The 25,931-nt window shown below is 28.5% G+C and overlaps 1 protein-coding gene across 2 annotated transcripts in view; it reads left to right on the forward strand.

Annotated features, from left to right (window-relative positions):
* The first annotated feature begins 2,205 nt into the window (after positions 1-2,205).
* The window catches only part of Cnx99A (Calnexin 99A), an 84,982-nt gene continuing 61,256 nt past the window's right edge, over positions 2,206-25,931 (forward strand). Inside the window, exons 1-7 of one of the 2 annotated variants that reach the window (XM_087149275.1) lie at positions 2,206-2,540; positions 2,643-2,801; positions 6,842-6,973; positions 9,262-9,365; positions 18,262-18,320; positions 22,505-22,569; positions 25,195-25,271. In XM_087149275.1, coding sequence (XP_087005401.1) covers positions 6,848-6,973; positions 9,262-9,365; positions 18,262-18,320; positions 22,505-22,569; positions 25,195-25,271 — 431 coding nt within the window. In that variant the 5' untranslated portion in view covers positions 2,206-2,540; positions 2,643-2,801; positions 6,842-6,847. Of the gene's footprint in view, positions 2,802-6,841; positions 6,974-9,261; positions 9,366-18,261; positions 18,321-22,504; positions 22,570-25,194; positions 25,272-25,931 lie in introns of both variants that reach the window. The other variant, XM_087149274.1, reaches the window with a different exon arrangement.

Below are 25,931 nucleotides of genomic sequence, written 5' to 3' on the forward strand. Positions count from 1 at the left end.
GTGACTGACATCTAGTGTTCGAGTGTTCTGGTGGTCAAGACACCGGAGTAGTAACTGACGGCTGGGGAGAGGAGGCGCAGGTACGAATCCCTGCTTTATCAACTTTTCAAAAAAAATTCTTTTTTCTTTCTTTAGCCTATTTTGCATTATATTATTTTTTCAATGTGTTTTTCTATATTTTAGAGGATCCTACATATAGGAAATAGTTTTTTTTAATTGGTAAAATGGCGAATAACGGGTAAAAACTGGAAAAAACCAGGAAAATTGGCTTATGACCATTGTTTTAAATTATTTTTTCATTATAATCGAGAGTTTATCATGGATAAGGTGCTCTATGATTAGAATCGTGCATTCTTCTTTGTTAAAGAGCGCATAATGGTATAATTATAAAAATATAATAAATAAAATAAAATGTCGGGGTGGAGTTCAAATTTAGAAGCCGTCTGACTCCCCTTAATATTAAGTTATAATTTTCAAACTCGGACTTTAAGTAGGGGTCTATGGTCCAAACATATCGGTTGCAGGAAATTTTTATAGGGTAATTTGGAGGTGCAGGGGGGCCCTCGAAGTTCTATTGCATAGCTGACAGTGAGAGGGCTTTTGAAGCGAAATCTTGACTGACTTCTAGTGTTCGAGTGTTCTGGTGGTCAAGACACCGGAGTAGTAACTGATGGCTGGGGAGAGGAGGCGCAGGTTCGAATCCCTGCTTTATCAACTTTTCAAAAAAAATTCTTTTTTTTCTTCTTTAGCCTATTTTGCATTATATTATTTTTTCAATGTGTTTTTCTATATTTTAGAGGATCCCTCATATAGGAAATAGTTGTTTTTAATTGGTAAAATGGCGAATAATGGGTAAAAACTGAAAAAATCCAGGAAAATTGGCTTATTACCATTGTTTTAAATTATTTTTACAATATAATCGAGAGTTTATCATGGATAAGGTGTTCTATGAGTAGAATCGTGCATCCTTCTTTGTTGAAGAGCGCATAATGGTATAAAAATAAAAATATAATAAATAAAATAAAATGTCGGGGTGGAGTTCAAATTTCGATGCCGTCTTACTCCCTTTAATATTAAGTTATAATTTTCAAACTCGGACTCTAAGTAGGGGTCTATGGTCCAAACTATGTATGTATATCTAAAACAGTGTTCTTAGAAGCTTTATTTTGCGGAAATTCGTCTTCTAAAATGCTTTGAAACGGGGACGGGGTTTTTTTTTACATAGTAAATAAAGAGTTTTGAATTGATAGTATTTAGTATTATTATTTTCTCAATAATCACGAAATCAAAATTATTTGACGGCACATCTATCACTGCATCAAACTATTTTTTGAAAAAATGGCACGTTGGTGCATTAAGGTTCGCCACCCCTGCCCCATGAGGTCTATAATTATTTCCTTTGTGGATCAAGTTCCGAGTTAAATTATAAGTTAAATGATATAATCGGAAACTGGATCGGTCTGAATATAATTTAAAATTTTGAGATCATTTAATCGAATAATTTTTCATTTTAGTGTTAGAATTTGTTTATGATAAATAACAAATGACCCCGGTATTTATTTTTTAAGATCGAAACAAAATTCCTGTTTGGAGATATTTATACAGTGATAAATGTAGTTGGCAAAAGTAAAAATTAAAATGATGCGAGTTTTTAGTAAAGGTTAATTTAGTTCATTTAAGCTGTAAAATTCAAATTGTTATGTCCCGCAGTGGACTGGTCGTTAAGACGTCTTAACGACCTTTGGTGATCTGCTGGGAGCCGTGTACACGGTTCCCAGCAGATCACCGAAGTCAAGCATCACTGGCTACGATCAGTGTGAGGGTGGGTGACCACTTGGATCAGCCTGCCTAGGGACCGAGGGTGTGCGGTATTGATCCTTGTTAAGCTGTTCTACCTTAAAGTGCTTGACTTCGCGTGCAGGCCGTTGGGCTACCGAAGCAGGGGTGGCATCCCCTCTACAGAGGGTCAAAATTGGGATGGCATGTCTTCGGATCATCCTCAGAGATGCTTCCCAGATCGTCGTCAATAGCTCATTGTGCAACCAGCTGTAGTGCGAAATAATTATTACAGTATTTGAATTATTACTTTCGCAAAAAACGGCCTCAGGTGCAAAATATTTCGGTTTGACTCTTACTGAAGGTTAAAGAGAAATGAAAAAGCTTGGTAGCCAAGCTGAACAACCATAAAACCAACAGTTAAACGATTAACAACCGTGAACCAATAAACCATAAACTTCTTAAAAGTTTACTCGAAATAAGGAGCGGTCTCTGGAATGCCGTGTAGTGGAACAGATAATAATTGCACAAAATTCCTGGCAATAAAAATGCAGGAATTTAAGATTATTAATTTCTAAAAATATGAAAGAAACTTATTTGGAACTACAAATAAAACCATATTCAAAAGTAGAACACAGCTGTTCCAGATCGTTCGTAAAGTCCCTCTACCGATTAAACTCGAAAATTGACGATCTTTTCAGGCCCTTACCGACGAGCCGGAAGATTTATATTGTACTTATGGCAGTGGAGCTATGCGATTTTATGTACTTCTATGTTTTTCATCTAATTTTGACTAACACACTATAAAAATTTCATTATTATTTAATCTGATTTAAGACGCATTTTAATTTTTATTAATATTTCAGGAATTTTTCTTGGGATTAAACAAGTTTTAGTTGTTAAGAAATATATATATGTTCTCGAAACGTTCTTTGTGATGATTGGTCGTTTGTGATTAGAACGGAAGCTTTATTGAAAATTTAATTAGAGAACTTAAGAACTACACTTAAGTCAAAGTCTAGTTGGTATGTCATGTTTAATTTGTCTTTGTATTTACTTTTGTATTTCACAAATCATTTTTCTTATTTTATTTTTATTTACTTCTTCGGCTAATTTACCGGTATCTAAGTATTATTGTTATTACCAAATTGCTGACTATTAATTTCTTCGCAATTCTAAACCTAATCGTATCGAACATTTCCCATCAATCAGAAACTTTATCTCTAATTTTTTGTCGCAATTTTTAGTGCTGCTTAATTATTCTCTCTTTTCATTACAGAATCTATAGAACTACTTAATATTTAAAATAATTTATGTGTCATAATAAGACCTCATCGAAAAATATTTTGATACTTTATTTTCTAGTGCATAGTTTGATCTTTACTTTTATTACTTCAAATATTTTATCCTTAATTTCATACATTAAATAGTGTTTTTGGTGTAAGAAAAATTCTCGGCTAACTTGGCCACACACATTTTCTGAAAATTGTCTGAAAGCATCAACAAATCAAATGATTTTTAGCATTATAAAATGTACTGAAATTTTATTTTTTCTTTAAAGGTTTTTTAAACCTCTTTTTTATTAAAAGATTTTTAAAAATGAATTTTCAGACAGAATTTTTTGCCTACTTTCTTTTGAACTTACCTTTTTACCTATTATAAATTGTCTTGTATATTTTTGTTTCAGAAAAGTTTTAGATATTTTTTACATACAAAATTACTGATGAAAAATTTTTTTTTGTTGTTTTTTTTTTTGTTTCTCTCAGTTTGAGACAACTCATGATGTATGTTTAACCATAAATCTTAACAGAATAATTATCTCAGTATCTAAATCAAAAATCAGAATTTCTGATCTTCGGATTAAGAAATTTCCTGCTTATAAATAGTGCAAGCTTGTAAATCTCTGGCAAAATAATCGCTAAGTCTTGGCAACTTCTGGGCAATTACAAGAGAAACTATAAAAAATAAACACAGAAAGGTACCAACTCAAAAGGCATAAGTTGTAGCAACCTTTGGGCAAATATCTACATGGGTTTTTTTTTTTTAATTTGCAAGTTAAAAATCTATTTGGTACCTTGGCGATTGTATGTGCTACAGATCACAATAAGAAAATATCCCCTAACATTTACTTAACTAGTATTGAAGATTTATTCAGTTACCATTTGTATATGTAACATAACAAGGATTACAGGTTTATCTTTCTAATATCTTTTTGAGAACCCTAAACTAAAAAACAAATATTAACATGGTGTGTAGCCTTTTTAAAATGTGCTTTAAGGTGCTTATTTTTTATTTTTGTTCTTTAAAAGCCCTTAAAGGGACTTTTTTTATTGGGAGTTTTTAAAAAGTGCTTAATTTTTACTATTGGAAAATGAGATTTTTGCCACATATTATGCAAATGCGTGATTTTAACATTGTTTCCCCGTGGCAGAATTTCCGTTTTGAATGAAGTTTTCTTTTCATTTTTTTTTTTCAGAGGTAAGCAACTCAGTTATAATTTTTTAAGAAACAACTTTTTGAGCATTTTACGTCCTTCAGCTTGCTTAGAAGAGCTTAAAAAGTATTTGGAGCAACGAAATTTATTTTTTTATGAAAGTATTCTTAAGTTATCTGGGTTCCTGTTAGGGATGTAACGAATATTCGGTATTCAGCCCTTTTGCCGAATATTCGGCGTAGCCGAATACTGAAGTTATTCGGCTGAATATGAATATTATTAGATATTTGGCTGAATAAATTCATAATAATAAGGAAAGATATTTTTTTAAATGTGCTTTTAAATATATTTAATCATGAATATTGCAGAGTTACATTTCACTGCATTAATTTTTAGAAAATCTAACATTTACTCAATTTAAGTTGTATAATACATAAGTGTATTTAATAATGTTACATAAATAAAAACAATTTCTTGTTACAAATTTGTTATCAAGTTGTTAAATTTTTTTTAAAATATAGAAAGTTCATAAAAGCAAATTTGTTAATATTTATTTCATTTTTAATTTGAAAATTATTTAATTACAAAATTAAAATTTCAAAAGTGAAACTTTTTAAAAAGTTCTTAGTTTTCTGGGTTTTAATAATTTTTCTCACAAAAAAGAAAGTTAAGAATACAGTTAACAGTAGTAATGAGTTCTTATATTAAATAAAATAGCATATAAATTACAAGTATAACTATAACTAAAATATGCTATTATTAATTATTTAGATTTATAAAAGCCATATTGCCTTGTTATTGGCATCAAGATATTTAAATTATTACAAAAAATAAATCAAGTTAAAAAAATTTTAAATATACAAAGATTAAAAAAGCAATTTTGTTAATATTTATTTCATTTTTAATTTAAAATTTGAAAATTGCTTTAATTACAAAATTACAATCAAAAGAGAAATTTTTAAAAAGTAAGTATTCGGCCACCGAATATTCGGTATTCTTCCTAAAATTTGGCCGAATATTCGGCCCAATCACTATTTGTTACATCATTAGTTCCTGTGGCCTTGAAAAAACCTTGAAGAATACTTTAATTTCATTTTGATTTTCAAGAGTCCTTTGAAGTACTTGAAAATGCTAAATCCTTGAAAAATATCAGAAACTCGCGAGAACAGCCCTATTTTCGTGTTGAACTTTTCGTCCTAACCACTCATATTTATTAACTGAGCATACTTTTTCCAAGTTTTGATATGTTTTTCTTTATTCACTGATATGATCTGCTTTACTTTTTATAAATGATCTTGGATTTTCTTTTTTTCTGATATTTTTTTTAATGTTGGTTACATCTGCATATTAATATCATCACAACATTAACATTTTGTTTTATTAAAGTTTGATTTTCAGGGACTTAATTTGGTTCTTTTTTTAATGATATTTTACCAAACATTCGAAATCTATTTAGTATATCTCTTAATGATAGCATTGTTCTTTACATATATAAGACTTATAAGTTTTTTATAAATAAAAATCTTTAATAATTTTAATTGGTATGTTTTCTATTTTCTTTACCTCAACTGTACATTTGTTATAAATAAGTTTAAGTGTACTCTGTTTTTATTTTTGTCTAGATTGTTTGAAATGTTGTTTGAATATTATTCAGAGGTTATATACCCAACTTAAAATAGGCCTTATGTAAAATTAAAATCTGGCATTTTTATGCAACACTAATTCTTTACTTGATGTCAATCACCCTTGCTTTTTTTATACTTGGGTTACTTTTCGAAATAAAGAGAGCAATGGGAGTCTTTTTTTTTTTTAGTACTATTATCTTAAAAACTATTATATTATATTATTTTCTTTTAATTATAGTAAATTGTATAAAAAATATCAAATATTTATTGATACATGTAATTATTATGTGTGCAATGGTTACACCTATAGAATTTTTACCTTTTTCCAAAGTTCAAGGTTTTGGACACTTTAAGACAGTTTAGGACAGTTTTACCCAGTTTGGGACAGTTTTACCCAGTTTAGGACGGTTTTACCCAGTTTAAGACAGTAAAACCCACATGTCCTGTCCAAAACCCCAACCCTGGGACAAATACCTTGTTATGGCGACATCTTCTACTTCGTAATGGACAAATGAAAATGAAACAAATGTTGGTAGAAACGGTCCAAACGAAACAAATCCGGATATTTTTTAGCCAAATAAATATAATAGCTGATGAAAAAGTAGATATAGAACATTTTCCATATGATGCAGCAAAAATATTCAATTAGAAGTTAAAAATGTATTATAATTAAAGAGAAAAATTTTTTCCATGTTTATTCATGTTTTTTTAATTTTTAGAAATCTCACTTAACTTTCTGAAATCTCACCTTGTTTTGGAGAAAGGGTGAGAAATTCTCTCCAATTTTTTTTCTGTAATGAAAACACTGATAATAATGCCCTTTTTTTTAAAACTTTTGCACCCTGCCTTTTTTTCTGCCTAGAATGAGCTCTGTAGAAAATAAATACTACTATTTAAAATAGGTATAAAATATTTAAAAATTGCTTTGATATTTCTTTTTGAAAAAGAGTTTCTTCTATTTCTTCTACTGTGGAAGAAACTTCATTGATTTCCTTTTTCTCTTCAGATCAAGATGCTTTTGAAGTTTAGTCCCCTCATCTTATTAATTGCTGTAATTGTGGCTGAAGGTGACCTTCATGATGTTGATGATATGCCAGATATTGGAGAGGAAGTTATTGATGCCGTTGAAACTGAAAAAGTATTTTTCAAATTAAACTCCTCTATGCAGAACGAATTTGGGTACTTTTTGATTAACCGTTTGCAAGAAAGTTCAACTCTTTTTTGTTTCTTTTTTTTTACTTAACTATTATGTGCTTAGAAAAATAAAATAAAAAGTTTGGATTTTTTTTTTTTTTTTTTTGTGAATTTTTACTTGCATAATCTTTTCACTTGGTTAACCAAAAAGTACCAGAGATTCTTAAATCTTTTTTGTAAAAAAAAATTTTTTTTTTGTCAGATCTTGATCAAATGAGGGCAATTTTGTGGTTGCAATATTTCCCTGATTAATAAACTTTAAGGTTTGTGGATTTGTCAACAAAAAAAAAAAAAAATTTCAACTACAATTTTGCACTGTTTTTTTAATTAGTAAAAAAAAGTATTTATATAAAAACCTAAAATTTTGGTAATTTTATTAATTTTTACCAGTAAAGGGGGAATGTTGTGTGTAAAAGATTGTGATTTCAGATTTGGTACCTAGATTATTTATTAGATTTTACAGAACTTGAGAGGCCCTTTCTCTGTCATTTGAACTGAACTATCGAATGGGTGCGGACAGAGAATATTCTAAAACTGTGTTTAATCCTTTACTATAAAGGGTGCAATATTTTAGATTCTCTATTTTTTCTCACAAAATTATGCAGGCACAATCAGCAGTTTTTGAAAGATATTTAAAAAGTTGACAGTTTTTAGAGTTTGGATAAGTAGGTAGACAGTTTGGATAAGTAGGTATAGTAGTACTTCATTTTTATCAGAGATGAATGATTGTGCTCCGGACAAAAATCCGGATTTTTCGTAAACCGTGATCCGGAAGTCAGAGATCCAGAGGAAAATCATGAATCACATTTATGTATAATAAAAATTCTTGTATATTTCATTTTTTAGAAATATTATCTTTCATTTGTAAATATTTCTCTTTCATTTGTAAATATTTTTCTGGTAGAAAAATAAATGTGATTAGAGATAAAAGTAAACTAATACATAATTATTAATTTAAATTATTCTACATAAAATTTATTTAAAATAGCATGTTGTGAAAATATCAATGGTTTAAATTTATTAAGACATTAATTTTTTTAAATGCGTCATTAATGATTATCAAGAAATTTTCAGGATTTCTGAGTTGGGCTCACAATCACCCCTGGTTCTTGGTGCCAACTCATTAAATTGCTTTATTATTATTTTATTATTAGTAGCTACTAATCCCTAGTTTTAAAACATTCTTCAAAACCACAATTTATTTTAGTCTATCTCAATTTATGAGATTGTCTTTTCTTAAAGAATTACTATTTTTTAATTACGAGGATAGTCGAGAGTTATTCTACATAGGAATATTTGACATACTACAATGAAGATATGAGGCAACACTATTTTTTAATTTCCAAATACGTGAAATTGATTTTTTTAATTTGATAGAATTTTAACTAATTATTAACTTTAGATTTTAAAGTATCTTAGAATGAATCAGATTCTTTATTTATTTATTATGAAAGTAAATACGTATATCAGGGTGCGTACAGACTCCTTATACTCCTTAAAAACTCCTTGGAAATAAAAAGTCTCCACGGAGTACTTGGAACTACTTAGATTTCCAAATTAGTCCTTAAAAGCTCCTTAGATTATTGTATGACTTATTGTATGACTTATTGTTATGACTTATCTGTCAAAATCTAATAGCTTAAGAAAACTTTAAAAGAAAGAAAAAAAATTACATTGCAACAGCCAGAAGAAAAAAAGTGCAGCAAATAATTTTAATTTTGCATGTTACAAGCAAACTTAATTGATCATTTACTGTGATTTTTTTCTTCTTCGTATAAAATGCCTTAGATTTTCTTATGTATTCAAATTTTAAAATATAAGATTGGTAGGTTTTTATGTTAATCTTTAACATCTGTACTTCAACAAGATTTGTTAAAATATTTGAAACTGGAAAATGTATTTATTCGTAAAAGGGATAACTTTATTTTTCTGGATGAAGTTTGACAAAGTCAAAATTTATTTCAAAAAGGCTAGAAAAAATTACGCAAAATATACATTTTCGCAATTTCTTTTAATAACTGCTTCTTAATTATATATAAAATAAAATAAAAACTGTCTAGTTATCTTTTACGCAAAGTTTTTAAATTTTTGATAAGTTTTTGGACTCCTTGGATTTCTTTTTCTGATCTCAATATGAACCCTGGTATATAAATGAATGACGAACTTTTGCTATTAGATATATTGAAAATGTTTAACTTCTAATGTGATTTATTTTCATGGATAAATTTATAGGAACCTGAAGTTGAGATAGAAGAGATACCTTATGTAACACCTCATCCCATTGGTAATGCCTATATAGCTGAACATTTTGATCACCGTGAAGACTATGATAAAAAGTAAGCTATAAACCTAACTTGCAAGTGTATTTAATTTTGTTCCCCGTGGCAGAATTCTTTCGAGCTATCTGCGACAAAACTCTCTAGAACCGATATGTTTTTGCAAGATGCTTTTAATATTAACCAGGGTTGGGTTTTTGCCGTCAAAAACTAGTTTCTGACATGACAGTGGTAAAAACAGTGTTTTTACCGGTAAAAACTGTCAAAAACCTACTACAGTACAGAACCCGTTATCCGGAAATCAGAAAACCAAAAAACCGGAACGAAATTCGAAAATTTTCCCGCAATTTTTTAAAAAAAAATGTTTTTTCCTCATAAGATTTCAGGATTTTTCTTTCTTTTTTGAAAGATGTTTACCTTACCATCATTTCAGAAATAATCATTAGTGTATTACCTCATCGTTTTTTCTTATTTTTAAGATTATTTCCAAATATTTTTTTTTTTTTAGTTGGGTTTAACACTAAAAAGAGGGCTTTTTGTAGCGATTCAGAAAACCGGAAAAATCAGTTATCCGGAATAGCGATAGTCCCGATCGTTCCGGATAATCGGTTCTCTACTGTATTTTCTTTAATTTATGGCATATAGCGGACAAGATATTATTTTCACATAATTGCCTTTATAAACGAATGTTGAAAATGATTGCTATTAATTTTGCAACTATATGCATGCATTCTTATAGAAGGATATACTTTCATACAGAAATATTGTAATATACTTATTGAAAATAGCGATGCTTACTTTTATCATTATAGCTTGATTTGCAAAGGATTCAAAATTTTTGCACTTCTTAATTGTTAGAAATAAACAAACGAACAAAAAAGCTTGGAACTATTCATAAATTCAGAGAGTAAAAAGAATTTAAAATTTGGCATTTCTTAAATATTAGAAATAAGCTAAACAAAACTTTCAAAACTTGTAACTAATGTTGAAAATGATTGCTATTAATTTTGCAACTATATGCATGCATTCTTATAGAAGGATATACTTTCATACAGAAATATTATAATATACTTATTGAAAATAGCGATACTTACTTTTATCATTATAGCTTGATTTGCAAAGGATTCAAAATTTTTGCACTTCTTAATTGTTAGAAATAAACAAACGAACAAAAAAGCTTGGAACCATTAATAAATTCAGGGAGTAAAAAGAATTTAAAATTTGGCATTTCTTAAATATTAGAAATGAGCTAAACAAAACTTTCAAAACTTGTAACTACTAACAAACTCTAAGTCAAGAATTCCTGCCTTTTTGTTAAGTTAAAAACTTTCATTCAGTTGAAAAAGCACATTAAACAAAACTTAATTACAAATAAAATTACATGTTCTGTAGTCGGGGTCACTGTGCCGAAACATACGAATGTAAGTGACTAATTTTGCACATTTTTCATTACCAAAACTATGGGTTTTTGACATGACAGTAAAAACCGTCATGTGTCAGAAATTTGCCAACCCTGATATTGACAAACGTGTATGTTACTCAAGCGCTGTTTACAAAAAGAATTAAAACGATATAATTTTTTTTAATTGAACATGTAATAATTTTTACATGTCTAATTTTTTATTTTAATATTATGGGTGTTATTCTCGCATTTTGTTGGGAGGGGGCAAGTGCGCAAATTATTCCTTCTTCGCATCTTATTAATTATCATCACAATAAACAAAATTAGATTTCAGTAGTAATTGCGGAAAAAAAGATCGATGGAATCACACGAATTGGACTCCTCAAATGCATGTTTTGTTTCAAGATTAGGTTGTTGTGATAAATAATATTGTATAAAAGTTTTGAATTTAAAAACTATAGAGGAATCAAATGCAATAACTGCCAAAAATTCGATAGAATTATTGCCTTAGAAAGTAAATGCTCAAATGCATGTTTTGACTTCTTCATATTGTTTGAAATGTATCTGGAAATATAATATCCATGTGAAAATCAATATCACAGGGATGAGATTTTTCCGCTTTTTAGAGGATTTCCGTTTTTTTTCACGTTTGTCTCTCGAATTTCAGCCTTTTTATCCAAAAACTCGGATTCTCTAAATTTTTCGGGTTTTTTTTTTTTTTTAAATAAAAAATTCCGCTTTTTCTGAAAATTTAGTCGCTGAAATAAAATAATTATTTATTTCTGATTTTCAAAGATAAACACAAAATTCAAACTACGTAGCTGCCAACCCTTCCACATTTTTACTTATTTTAGTGGTTTTCTCCGCTTTTACGCGCGGACAACAAGATTTTCAGCTTTTTTGCCCTTCCGCTTGATAGCTCGTATTTTCTTAATCCAGACGTCGCTGCATTTTAATATCACGCATAGATTTTCGTATTAAGCTGATTTAAAAGTTGCGCATTGTGATTCTTATTCACGTGATTTCAATATCGTACATTGCAATTCTTCTTTACGAGATTTAAAAGTCCATTATCGCGATACGTATTTACACTTTTATTAAAATCTATGTAGTTCTTCGTATTCACGCGAGTTTAAAATCCAATGTCGTGATTCGTTTTTGCGGTTGTAACATCAAACATCGATTTTCATATTTACACGTGATTTAAAAATTTGGCTTTAGATTCGTATTCACGCGATTCAGAAATTATGCATCGTGATTCGTATTTACGCGATTTTAAAATCCAAGATCGCTATTTGTATTCTCTTGATATTAAAGTCCTTCATTGTGATTCTTGTAAGAAGTAAGTTTTTTTCCTTGAATTAGTTACTATAAGGCAGTTTTTCTATCAACGATTATTGGTATATATATATAAGCATTACAACATCAGCGAAACTGGATGAGAATATGTTACTGATAATTTTGCTATAAATCACATAAGATTTACTCGCGTTAAAATTCAGCTTTTTTGCCTTTTGGCCAATCTCATACCTGATATCAATAACTGCCGAAAATACAATCGAAACATTACATTACTCTCGGCATAAATTAAGCATGTCAAAAAGTGATTATCTAAATGCATTATTCATATATTACGTGTAAATTTCTGAAGAAAAGTAATTTTTTTGTTTGTTTGCTTTTCAAAAGACAAATCTCTCTGCAAGAGCTCTGTAACATTCTGAGACAATGTCGCTGCGATTCTGCCACAGGGATTTTGTTTATGCCTGTTAAAATACTAATATTTAGTTCATACATCTTAATACCAGGAATGCACGACCTGTGGCCTACAATAGCTTTCGAACACAATAATAAATTTTTTTTAAATAAAAAAACAGGAAAATTTTAAATTGCACATTTGAGTTATCACTTTTTGTTTGGTCAATTTGCACAGATTCTATTGTAAATCTATGTTGTTTCTTGATAACTTTTCAGTTATTATTGCTATGAAATTTCGCATGGTTTTTAAGAATCTGATGTTTTTAATACGATATTACGATGCTCAAAGTTTGAATTGGAATAATAACTTTTCGAATATCTTTATTTTCCCGATTTCATCTGTAATCCAAGTAACTATTCGATGGGGTTTTTTTTCCACCTACTTCAATGTGCTTTTTAAAATTTAGTAAGCTATAAATCGTGCATTTAATTGATCACTTTTTGACACGCTTTATCTGTGCCAATTTTATCGTAAATCTAAATTTATCATAATTTTCATTCTTTTTTTAGGGCAGCTATTGTTACACTTTTCTATGTGATTTTGAAAATCCTGTATTTTTACTACAATAATATTATTAAATTGCACTTTTAAATACCCACTTTTTGATGCATTTCAGGGGTCTGTCCAGGCCGAATTTACTACCGTTTAGCGGTACCTTCACAAATTCAACTTTAGGAAAAACGGTAGTTTCACAAATTCAATTTTGGAAAAACGGTAGTTTCACAAAATACTTTTTCTTAAAATTTCATTTTTGTATCCCTTAAGAAACGATAAATCCATATTTTTGTGTTGATTTCTTAATATAATTTTTAATTTTTCACAAATTACGTCTAAATTTTCACAAAATAGGTACCTGTCAGAAAAACCTAGACAGACCCCTGCATTTTATTTTCATCCTAGGTCCGAGTTATTTTTCAACAGTTTTTAGAGTGCCTTTTCGCATGGTTTTAATAATTCCGAATTTTATTAGGAGATGCGTATTTTAAATCATACATTTAAATAATTACTTATTGATGCATTTTGTGTTGATTTCATCGTAAATAAGCCTTTTTCCCAATTCTTGCGATGCTTTCCCATGTGATTTTAGAAGATTCTGTTACTTTAACAACAATGTTATTACAACACGTGAGTTTCTAATCACGCATTTAAATAATCACTTTCAGATACTATTTATTTGTGCAATTTTGTCACAGGGCATTTTTTTTCTTCATTTAGTGTTGTGCATTTGTAAGTGGCAAATAATACAATGTTATTGCAACCTGAAAAATTGAATTAGGGGAGGAAAACATGGATTTTAAAACCACTCACTGTTTGTAACGTATTTTGTTATAAATTTTTCGATACTTTGGTGATGTTTTTTGGAAGAAGGAAAAAACTTTTCTCATTTAAATTTCATGAAATCTCTTAAAATTCAAGAAATATAAGTAATATCTGATAAGATTCAATACCAAATAAATATAGAATCCTATTTTGTACTATAATGGTTTTGTTTAAACCCTGTGAATATACTTTAATTAAGGTACGTATGTATTTTTTTACACTTTTATTATGTGACAGGGTGCGTAGCGTTTGTAAAAAGTACTTAAAGGTGCTTTTTTGTGGATATCGTTTTTAAAAGCTTTTAAAGGTGCTTTTTTCAGCTGGCGTTTTTAAAAAGTGCTTTTTTTCCGAATAATTTTTTTTCTTCCCTTCAGTGGTATCTGGTGAATCCCATGCATTTCACAAAAAATGGGGAGTATGCTACGTAATCATTCACGCGGACTTCATGTCATACCCACGTTATGACTTGTGCATGCGCGCACACTTGAGACCGAAACTCTAGAGAGTATCAGATCCTTATGAAATGTTTTTCTTTTAAATTTATTTTAATTTTGTTCTTGTTTATTTTATTTTACTTCTAACACTTTTTTTGACGTAGGGGGTAAGGGTACTTTTGTTCTGAGTTCAGGGTCAAGTTGAATTCACTCGGTGATGTGGGAAAGTACTGATTGTTTCGATTTACGCCCGTTTCTTTTTGGTTTTTTTTTTAATGCTAAAACTGTTTATAAAAAGTTTTTGTTTTTCAATAATAACATTGATTGAATATGAATTTTTTGAGTGCTTGAAACAGGGTATCCGCGCACCTGGAGCGTCATGAAAAATCATGGAAAGTCATGAATTTCAGTATTGAACAAAATTTGTCATGAAATGTCATGATTTCTGCTATTTTTTTGAAAAAAATCATGGAAAGTCATGGATTTAGGTCTGCCAGTGTTGCAAGTGCTGCGCCGATTTGTGCCAATTGTGAAAACCTGCGCCTACATGCTCCAAATTGAAGTAGTAGGCTTAAATTGCGCCGCTCTGTGCCAAAAGGGATATTTTCCTCTGGGTATCGCCAAGTCACACTTTTGCGGCAACCCAGCTACTGCCATGTGGGGGGTTGCTCTGGATTCAGTGGGAAGGATTCTTGCACTCTCATGTGCAACTCTGCCTCATTTTGCAAGATATTCTCAATTTCAGATTTCATTTTTCACTCTCTGAATTAGAACCGAGACTTCCCACGAATTTTCGGGGACCAGCTAAACATTGCCAAATTTTAATAGCAAAAGAAAATCTTACTTCTCTTGTTAATTTCATCGTTATTGAAGTGCTATCGTCTTCGTGAATGGCAAGCTAATGGCCTTCTTGCTCTATTCTATTTATAGAATAGTACCCATGATCTTGGAATTAACTTGGGGACCATTCACTAAGTACATGTTTTCATGTTGATACTCAGAGCAGTCAAGAATCACAAAGCTTCAAAACCTCAAAATTTCCATCTTCCTTTTATTCATTTAATTAATAAAGATAGAATTAATTGAGTTTCTTAAAAGTAAATTTTTATCTGAGGGACCATCCACTAATTGCAAATTGTTTGTAAACATTTTTTTATACTTTATTACTTTTCTTTTACTACTATTTTTTTTTTAACTTATTGCATTTTATTATTGTGCTATTATATTACTTTCAAAATTTTCAGTGCTCTTTTTTTGTTTTAGGAAAAACTTAATAATATTTAGAGGCAAGATTTTAAATAAGTATGAAGAGAGGGGCTTTCAGAATTTTTAAAGCAGCAAATAAATCTTAAGTTTTTCAGATTTGTCATTCAAAAATACTTTAATTCATCTCATAAAGAATTGATGTAAAAAATTTTAAATTATTATAGATTTGTTAAATATTATGAGTGTAGGGACAATATAATAATTTACTTCTGACAAAATTTTTTTAGCTTCAATACTCATTGTATTTGCATTTTAAAATTATTTAATTTTTTTAATTATTTCATTAATGGAATACTGTACTAGATAATCAATTTTAATTAAAAAAATTTAGGGGCTATTCACTAATTAACATTAGTAATATACATTTATTAAAATTTGCTTAATTCTTTACATATTTTTATAAATTTGGTATGATCAATATTAATCTTGTTAATGTTTTGTTGAATATACTACTATAAATAACATTTATTTAAATTTTAAGAAAAATATACTCAATAACCTTTAATAGTTAAATTAATTAGAGTTTTAAATTACCTTTTACAGAATTAAATAAAGTAATTATTAATTTAAAAAATAGTATGAGCCACTCAATATTGAATTTATTTAAGTTGCTTTTGCCAAAAGCTCATTTTTAAGAAATATTTCGGCTATATTAGATAAATTTTTAGATCTTTTCCAAACTGAGACACCATTGATTTACTTGCTGTATGATGAAATGGTGTCTCTAGTTTAAACATTGTTAGGGCGTTTTTTAAAGAGTTCTGCTTTTCTTAGTTTGACAGGAAAGCACTTAAAATCTTTGTAGGTAGAAAATGCAGAAATTTGGCAAAATTCAAATTTAATAGATGTTGCACTAGATACCACAAATGCGATGTCATCCTTATCTTCTGCAAAAAAAAAAAAAAAAAAAAAAAAAAAAAATTCTATGTCCTAATAATTCTATTCCTCTTATCTGAGGCTAAGTCGAGGATAGCAGAATATTTAACAGTATTGGAAGATACCAAAAAGAAACTTAATGCAATGTTTAAAAATTAAATGTTTATGCAAGGACCTTCAAAAAAGTGTAAAAAATAAGATATGTTATTAATGAACAAAAAACTCTTGTTATTAAATTCTTGTTTTAATTTTTTTATTAAATATGCTTCAAATTTTGTTTTGCTGCTCCAAAATTGTTTTTTTTTTGCTCCAATTAATCTAATTTCATCCTGTTCCAAATATCTGAATTCCTAACAAAATCACCACTCAGGCATATTTTATTAGAATATAAAGTTATTTTATCATGTTCTTTAAAAATTATGGTGTTCTTTTAGAAAATGAGAAAAAAAACATCACTTCTAGAGGGAATTATCTTTTAAACTCTTCTGTGATTTAAGAATTTTTATTCATTGGCGAATTTTTTTATTCCGAAATGAGAACAGAAAAATCAGGAGTATTTCTTTCCTTTCAGATGAGCAAGAAAAGTTTCTTTAGAATATAATTCTACAGAAAAAAAAAATTATTTGCTTTTGTATTTTTTTCAGCTATTTTATTGTTTCAACTCTTTCTTTACTCTGTTTTTTAAATTTAAAATCTAAATATGAAGATGCAGAGTATAGCAGTTTTGGTTATACCTATAATTTCAATTAATGTTATTATAATGCTTTTTTTAATTTATTGTTGCATTTTTGTCCGAGAAAATAGTAACTTTGTTAAGTCATGAAAAACTCTTGGAAATAGTCATGGAAAATCATGAAAAGTCATGAATTTGAAAATCTAAAATGTAGCAGATACCCTGTTGAAAACTTTTGTAAAGTGCTTGAAAAGTTTTTAAAAAGTGCTTATTTTTGATTCAAAGATTTGGCTACGCACCCTGTGTGAGTATTATTTTTTTTTGTTAGTATTTATATTTTCTCCCCCTTCTCTAATATTTTTTTTTTTGAAAAATCAATTATTGACAAAAAGAGAAAACATTTTAGAATAAATGCAGTACAGAACCTGTTATCCGGAAAACCAAAAGACCGGAACGAAATTCGATAAATTTTCCCGCCATTTTTTTTTTTTACAAAAAGGTTTTTTTCCTCATAAGATTTTAGGATTTTTCTTTCATTTTTGAAAGATGTTTGCCTTACCATCATTTTGGAAATAATCATTAGTGTATTACTTCATCGTAATACACTAATGATTTTTAAGATTATTTCCAAATATTTTTTTTTTTTGTTGTTGTTGGGTTTAACAATAAAAAAACGGCTTTTTGTAGCGATTCAGAAAACCGGAAAAATCGGTTATCCAGAATAGCGATGGTCCCGATCGTTCCGGATAATTGGTTCCATACTGTATCAGTTTTTTCATTTCTGAATGAATTCTAATAATTAAAAGTGTTTAATTTTCAGCAAATATACTGCTTATCTTTTTGATAAAAAATTTAGTGCTTATAACACTGTATATATAAAAATTTTATTTGCCACCAACATGACTAAATCTGTGTGCGACCCTTCGTTAGTCAACCTCCTGTGCAAGTGGCCTTTCACTGATAAAGGTTGCAACCCCCAAGAGGCTGTAAAGCAATCAGTGCTTGCAGAACAATTTACAGTCATAAGATTCTTCCTCCAAACTAGCTATCAGCTTTTTTTATTTTGTTCATGTGTGTGCATGCCATAACTGTGTGTATATTAAAAGAGTTTTTTATTTTTAAGGGGAATTTTTTTCTTCTAGTCTTTATAATTCATTACGGTTTTAAAATCATTGATAATTTTAAAAGAAATTTGTAAAATATAATTTTTATTTTATTTACTTAAATAGATGGATTCAGTCAGAAGCAAAAAAAGATGGAGTTGAAGCAGGAATAGCCAAATATGATGGTAAAGTAGTGACTTTTTTTTAATTTCTTTAATGAAGTTATCATTTTATTTTGATGTGGGACATTTTTTATGCCATGGGTGGTCTGCTGGTCTAAGACCATAAGCACATGACTTAAACCACACGAAAAGTACTTATCAATAGACTAATGTCTCAATCAAACATGCACATGCTAACAGAAAAGCTTTACCATTATAAACAGAGTTGGGTTTTTGCCATCAAAAACTGGTTTTTGACATGACAGTGGTAAAAACCGTGTTTTTACCGGTAAAAACCGTCAAAAACCTACTGTTTTCTTTAATTTATGGCATATAGTGGACAATATATTATTTTCACATAATTGCCTTTATAAATGAATGTTGTAAATGATTGCTATTTATTTTGAAACTATATACATGTATTCTTATAGAAGGATATACATTCATACAGAAATATTGTAATATACTTATTGAAAATAGTGCTACTTACTTTTATTATTATAGCTTGATTTGCAAAGGATTCAAAATTTTGCACTTCTTAATTGTTAGAAATAAACAAGCAAACAATAAAGCTTGGAACTATTAATAAATTCAAGAACTAAAGAGAAGAATTTAAAATTTGGCATTTCTTAAATATTAGAAATAAGCTAAACAAAACTTGTAACTACTAACAAACTCTAAGTCAAGAATTACTGTTATTTTGTCAAGTTAAAGGCTTTTATTCAGTTGGAAAAGCACATTAAACAAAACTTATTTACAAATAAAATTACATGTTCAGTAGTCGGAGTCACTGTGCCGAAGCATACGATAGCAAGTGACAAATTTTGAGTATGGATGAGTCCAAAATTCGAGAAGATTCTTTCAATGGAAGACCACCAGTCTAGTTCCGGGAAGCCTGTCATTGAGGATAATGATAACAAAAGGTTATTGCAATGTTGCAAGGAAACTCAAAAAGGATTTCCCAGGCTTGTCGTGCCAGGCTATGTAATTTGCCAAACAAAATGATGCTTGGAAATGTTGAAAATTTTGTTTTGTATCCTAATAGTTTACTTCAAATAGTATGTTTTGATATAATCATGTTGGGAAAATGCATGAATCTGTTCTTAAATATCTTTTAACAACTTTTTTTCTAATTTTATTGCCTAAAAATTAAATTAATTTTAAGTTATAAGCAGTTAAACTCAAATAAAAATACAGTTTTGCCAAAACTATGGGTTTTTGACATGACGTTAAAAACCATGGTAATAACCGTCATGTGTCAAAAACTTGCCAGCCCTTTTTATAAATTAACAGTTGTCAAAATTGAAAGTTTTGATCAAATTAATGTTTAATAAACTATCTGTTAAGAATGCTAGTTAAGCTAAACAGATTTTATTAAAATTTAAATGAAAATACAATTAAATGAACTTTTTTTAATAAAAAGAAGTTCTGTTTCCAGTTTTATTTTCATACTTGCCAACTTTTACTCATTTGGCGTAAATTTTTATTTCTATATTTAAAGTGTATGCTTTCTATATATTAATATGTAATACTAGGCTGAGATAGCCTGGTTGGTGTAGTAAATGATGACTGATGCACATTAAAACTGTCGAGTCGCAAAGTCTTCTGTATTCCCTAAACAAATCAATACCTCTGGGGGTACTGATCCAGGAGTTTCCTTATCTTCTGGATTGGGTTCAAAATTACAAGGCAGGGTTGCCACAGACTACTAAAATGCTACTATTTTCGACCTATGGCGACTTTTTTTGCCTGAAAAGGCTTTAAAAAAAAGCAACTATTTTCAGGAATAGGCGACTATTAGGAGACTTTTTTAACTCTGGGCGAAGTTTTTTTGCAAAAATGAACGTTACTGTTCAGAACGTTAATAAAAGAAAACAAACTTTAAAGGCAAAAAAAGCAACTATTTTCAGGAATAGGCGACTATTAGGAGATTTTTTTTACTCTTTGCAAAGTTTTTTCTCAAAAATGAACGTTACTTTTCAGAACGTTAATAAAAGAAAGCAAACTTTTATACAATCATTTATGTCCGAAGAGCCAAAAATTTAAATTTCCATTGGATTTAATAAAGTACTTGTTATATGTTCTCTCTGAGGGGCAGTTTTGTTATTTTTAATTGTTTTTTCCTTCTATTAGCATTCATATTTTATTGTAATTCGACTTTTATTTAGGTACCTATTTTCTAATATGTATACCTTTCATATTTGTACAAAACTTTTTTTTTATTGGGAGCATAAATAGTATTTGACAATTAAGCTATAATTTTAGTTATTTGGCTACTATTTTTGATAAATTTTTGTTCCTGTTCAGGCAACTATTTTCATACTTTAGGCTACTAAAAGCAACTATTTTTGTTCATTTTTTTACTGTGGCAACCCTGCAAAGCTATGGAGTTGAATATTAGTAGTTGTAAACCCAAAACCGGGTCGGCATTTCAAAGATGGATAAAATGAAATATGTAATACTATAGTGGTAGTCCATAAGCTTTTTCAAAATACAGCATATGTTTCTGCCGAAAATAGTAATTCCAATTCCAATTTACTACCAGTGGGGAAAGTCGTCCTCAAAGGGATTAAAAGTTGGTTGTATGTATTTTTAATTATTTTATTTTGATACACTTGTTTTAAACTTTGTCTATAAGTTAGCCTTAATACTTCTATTTTATTTTCGTTGGTAGCACTGTGTTGCATTATGTTACCGAGTTCTTTTGTAACATCTCTACCTTTTATTATCATACTGTTATATGTTCTAATTTATAGGTTATCTGTTCAATATCTACTCTTAGTGCAAATTTATAATAATGAAATTGCAGATGATTTGAAAGATAGCGTCAGTAATGCTTGATAGCTCTCATTAATCAAAAAGGGAGTTAATTGCACTTTCTTAGATGTTTAATTATTTTTCTATTCGGTATGTCAAATAAACCCAATGAGCGATGTGAATGTAGTAGCCAAATATACAAATGTAAGTTAAATTATCTATTAAAACTATGAAGTTTTAATACAGATGTATTTTATAGGCCTTTGAAAGGAATAAACAGAAGAAAAAAAATCCTTTAATTCTAATAAATTTTGAACATCATCTGTATGTCTTAAAGTACTGAATTTTTATTTTGATGAACGAACTATTAAAAACTTGTTCTTCTTTATCTAATAATGTATAATCATGGGCAGAAACAAAAAATAATAATGAGAAAATTAAATTTATTTTAGCTGTATTAATTATGTTGTAGCGTTGTTGAGTACTGATTAATTGCTGGTTTTGTTTTTTTGCCTGTACTGGGAACAGCTATTCAACTAGTTATTTTTTATAACTTTTCTTGAGTCGTTTACATTTTTAGACTTTTCAACTGTCAATTGTAAACAAAGCAGTTTATTTTTACTATATTATTTTTTTCATCTCATCTATCGGCTTTTTCTGTATACAGATACTAACAAGGGAAACTAGGGAAGTGACTCACCAATTTTGAAATAAAATAGTAGGATGTATGCCTTATGAGGAATAATTTTAGGGGGCAACATTCGTTTCGGCCCATAGAAGGTCCTGTGAGAGATAAAATATAATTCAATATATAGAAAAATCGATATTTTATTACTTCAATGCAGACTATTAGTTATTGTAATTGTATCATACTCCAGTTAATTTTTAATTAAATGGTTAATTAATCAGTAATTGATTAATTAATTTGCAATTACATACTCCAATTAATTTGGAGAAAAAAAATTTGATGTACATTTTTTTTAACCTAACAGGTTTTTCTGAAACACTACAGATATATAACATTTTCGTAATCAATTTTGACAATAAATATGCATTATATAGTACGTGAAAGTACCATAAAATTAATTGGAGTATGAGATAATTATAATAACTAATAGTCTGCATTGAAGTAATAAAATACCGATTTTTTTATATGTTTAATTATTTTTTATCTCTCACAGGACCTTCTGTGGGCCGAAATGAATGTTGCCCCCTAAAATTATTCCTCATTAGGCATATATCCCACTAGTTTATTTCAAAATTGGCGAGTCACGCTTCCCTTGTAGGTAAATTTTCAGAGAATAAAGACTATCTTTTAAGTTTTATAAAAGTTAGATAGTATCTTTGAATTCAATAGTAACACTGTAATTCTTACTTATAAAAATTATGTCATCAAATGTTGCAAACTTAATTAACAAACTGTAGATTAATTAACTTTAATTAATTTTTAGGCAAATGGTCTGTGGAAGAAGCTGAGAAAAATGGTCTTAATGGAGATTTTGGTCTTGTGCTAAAGGTATGATTTCTTTTAATGATGATTAACCAATAGTGATTTGACAGAATATCGAATATTTGGCCCAAAAAAAAATCGGTCGAATAGCAACATTTTTAAAAAAAATCAATAGTAAATATTACTTTTTATTTATAGATAAATTTTTAGACATTGTTGAAAAGTGATCAAAACGTTGCTAAATTATTGGTATGGGTTAAAGAGGAAAAAGAACTATAATAGTTATCTATTAAAAATATTTGAGATAAATAAAAAAAACTGACAAACAGATATTTAAAAAAAAACTAAAATATTGAAGAATTTTTTTAAAAAAAAAGAGAGAAAAAAAATCCCCTTAATTCTAAAAACAAAACTTAAATGCTTAGAATAATATTTTTTTGGTTAAGATATTCTATCAGAAACGCTTTTAAAAATGCTTCACTATCATTTTTTTTTTCTTTAAAAATAAAAATAATATAGAAAAGCGAAACAGAAAAATAAAAATCGATCTTAATTCTTGAATGAAACGTTTAAAACTGAGTGTCTTAGTTTTCCAACTACTGTATTTTCAAGAAAAACTGAAGAAAAAATAGTGAAATCTAATCCAGGGTGCGTAGCGTTTGTAAAAAGTACTTAAAGGTGCTTTTTTGGGGATTTGTTTTTGAAAAGCTTTTAAAGGTGCTTTTTTCAGCTGGCGTTTTTAAAAAGTGCTTTTTTTCCGAATAATTATTTTTCTTCCCTTTAGTGATATCTGGTGGATCCCATGAATTTCACGAAAAATGGGGAGTTTGACTTGCGCATGCGCGCACACTTGAAATCGAAACCCGAGTGCTCCAATTCGGATAGAGAATATTAGATCCTTATTAAATGCTTTTCTTTTTAATTTATTTTAATTTTATTCTTGTTTATTTTATTTTACTTTGAACACTTTTTTTGACGTAGGGGGTAAGGGTACTTTTGTTCTGAGTTCAAGGTCAAGTTGAATTCACTCGGTGATGTGGGAAAGTGCTGATTGTTTCGATTTACGCCCGTTTTTTTGGGGGGTTTTTTTAACGCTACAACTGTTTATAAAAAATTTTTGTTTTTCAATAATATCATTGATTGGATATGAATTTTTAGAGTGCTTTAAAATTTTTGTGAAGTGCTTGAAAAGTTTTTAAAAAGTGCTTATTTTTGATTCAAAGATTTGGCTACGCACCCTGTAATCGAAACACTCTTAAATGCAGTGTTATAATAAAAAATATTAATAAAAACAAATGCTTTCTTGAAAAAAAAGCTAGGAAGAAACTAAAACAAAAATCATTGTTAATTTTTAACTAAAAATTTTGATTTAACTTTTTCATGTTGCTGTATTTTTAGAAGAAACCAAATGACAAAAAAATAGCCTTCATAAGAAACTCTTTATCAAAAATGCTGTCATAATAAAAGCACTGATAAAAAGAAGAGTTAACAAAAAAGCAGAAGATGAATAGATAAAAATTGCTGTCATAATGAAAATGCTGATGAAAAGAAAAGTTAACAAAAAAAAAACTTGCTGTACATGTGACAATTAAAGAATTAAATCTCTTAAAAACGCTGCATTAAAATACTGCTCTATAATAAAAGCAGAAAAGCACAGAAACGAAACACAAAAAATAAATAGAGCAAAACAGAAATATTCTCAATTCTGAAAACTAAAAGTGCTGAAAAAATAACAGAATTTACTTGCCTAAATAATTTTTTTTTTTTTTTTTTTTTTTAATCTGTGATACAAAATTTTGGCTTCGTATAAAATAATCTAGTTACAATTTTTCAAATTTTGCTCTTTCGTTCGTCTTTCAGAACTTAAATTTGCAAGTTTTAAAATTTAAAAAATATGTGTAAAAACTATTTCTAATGTATAGTAAAAAATACAATTTTAGATTACTCTTTATTAAATTCATTCAATCCGTCCAAAAAAAAAAACTTTGTAGCAAAAAATTTTTCTTTTATTTTCTACAGAAATTTACAGGTAATATTTAAATCTGTATTTCCGGCAGTTATTGATATTGAATTTCACATGTTTTTTTAAATATTCCGATATATTTCAAACAATATAAAAAATTCGAATGATGCATTTGAGTACTTACTTTTAAAGGCAATAATTCTATAAAATTTTTGGCAGTTATTGCTATTGATTTCTCCATAGTTTATAAATCCAATATTTTTTATATATGATATTATTTATTTCAACAATCTAATCTCAAAACGAAATATTTGAAGAATCCGATTCACGTGATTCGACAATTACGTATTTTAAGATTTTCAATTATTTTTTTATTGTGATGATTATTTACAAAATGCAAAGAAGGAAATAATTTGTGCTTTCCCTCCAAACAAAATGCAAGAATATCACCCATAATATTAGAATTAAAAATTGCTACATATTCAATTAATAATTTTTTATTTTGTAAACACAGCTTTTTTGTTATTTTAAATTAGTGTCATATATGTTTGTTATTATTAAAAGTATCTTGCAGAATGACATTAGTGCTAGAGAGTTTTGTCGCAGATAGCTCGAAAAAATTCTGCCATGGGGGCCGAATATTCAATACATCCCTGATCTCTTCTCAAATGTTCTTTGTTTTTGTGATATTTATGTGCTAATAATATTAAATGTATATTGTTTTTTAGTCAAAAGCACGCCATCATGCCATTTCATCTAGGTTGGAGAAACCATTTCTATTTGATAACAAGCCTTTTATCTTGCAGTAAGATACAATTTTAAAGTATTGTTTTTGATTTTTCTAAATTTATTATTTGTTATTGTTTTCCTGGAGATTGCACGATAGATGCTAGTCTGGTTTAACAATTATTGTTTGATTCTTCAACAACCCCCTAGACTTATTTTGAAGATCAGCAGCTCACAATTTTTTTCGGCTACGGGAACCCTAAGTAATCAGGCTTCTTTTAGCGGAACCCGGGGTTTATAAAGCAGGTGTGAATATAGTAACAAAAAAAGCATAATTTTAAAGCAAAGCTTAAATGAAAGATCGTGATTGAAAACCAGGGAAAGGATTAACCGCCCGATCTGCTCTTAGGGTAAAACATGCTCCTTTACTTCATTTACTTTTTAACTAACAAAAACTTTCCAGTCGATATATGTTTGTGGTGTAGTGGTTAAGTAATTTAAAATCTGAAAGAAAATTGCAAAAAATTTTTAAAAAAAAAAGAAATTTATATACAAAATATATTTCATTAAAAAATACATTAAGTATCTTTTTTATTTATTTTTTAAATTTAAATTCTTTAAAAAAATCAATTTGAATGAAAAAAATAATAATTTGAAAATTGTTAACACTTTAGTTATCAACCTTTTTAGAAAATGAGATTATTGATACAATTCAATCATCTCAGCTAGGATTTGTACT

This window comes from Parasteatoda tepidariorum, chromosome 8 (genome assembly GCF_982258835.1).
Source record: "Parasteatoda tepidariorum strain Cologne lab strain chromosome 8, Ptep-v5.0, whole genome shotgun sequence".
In the NCBI taxonomy this organism is placed as follows: Eukaryota; Metazoa; Arthropoda; class Arachnida; order Araneae; family Theridiidae; genus Parasteatoda; species Parasteatoda tepidariorum.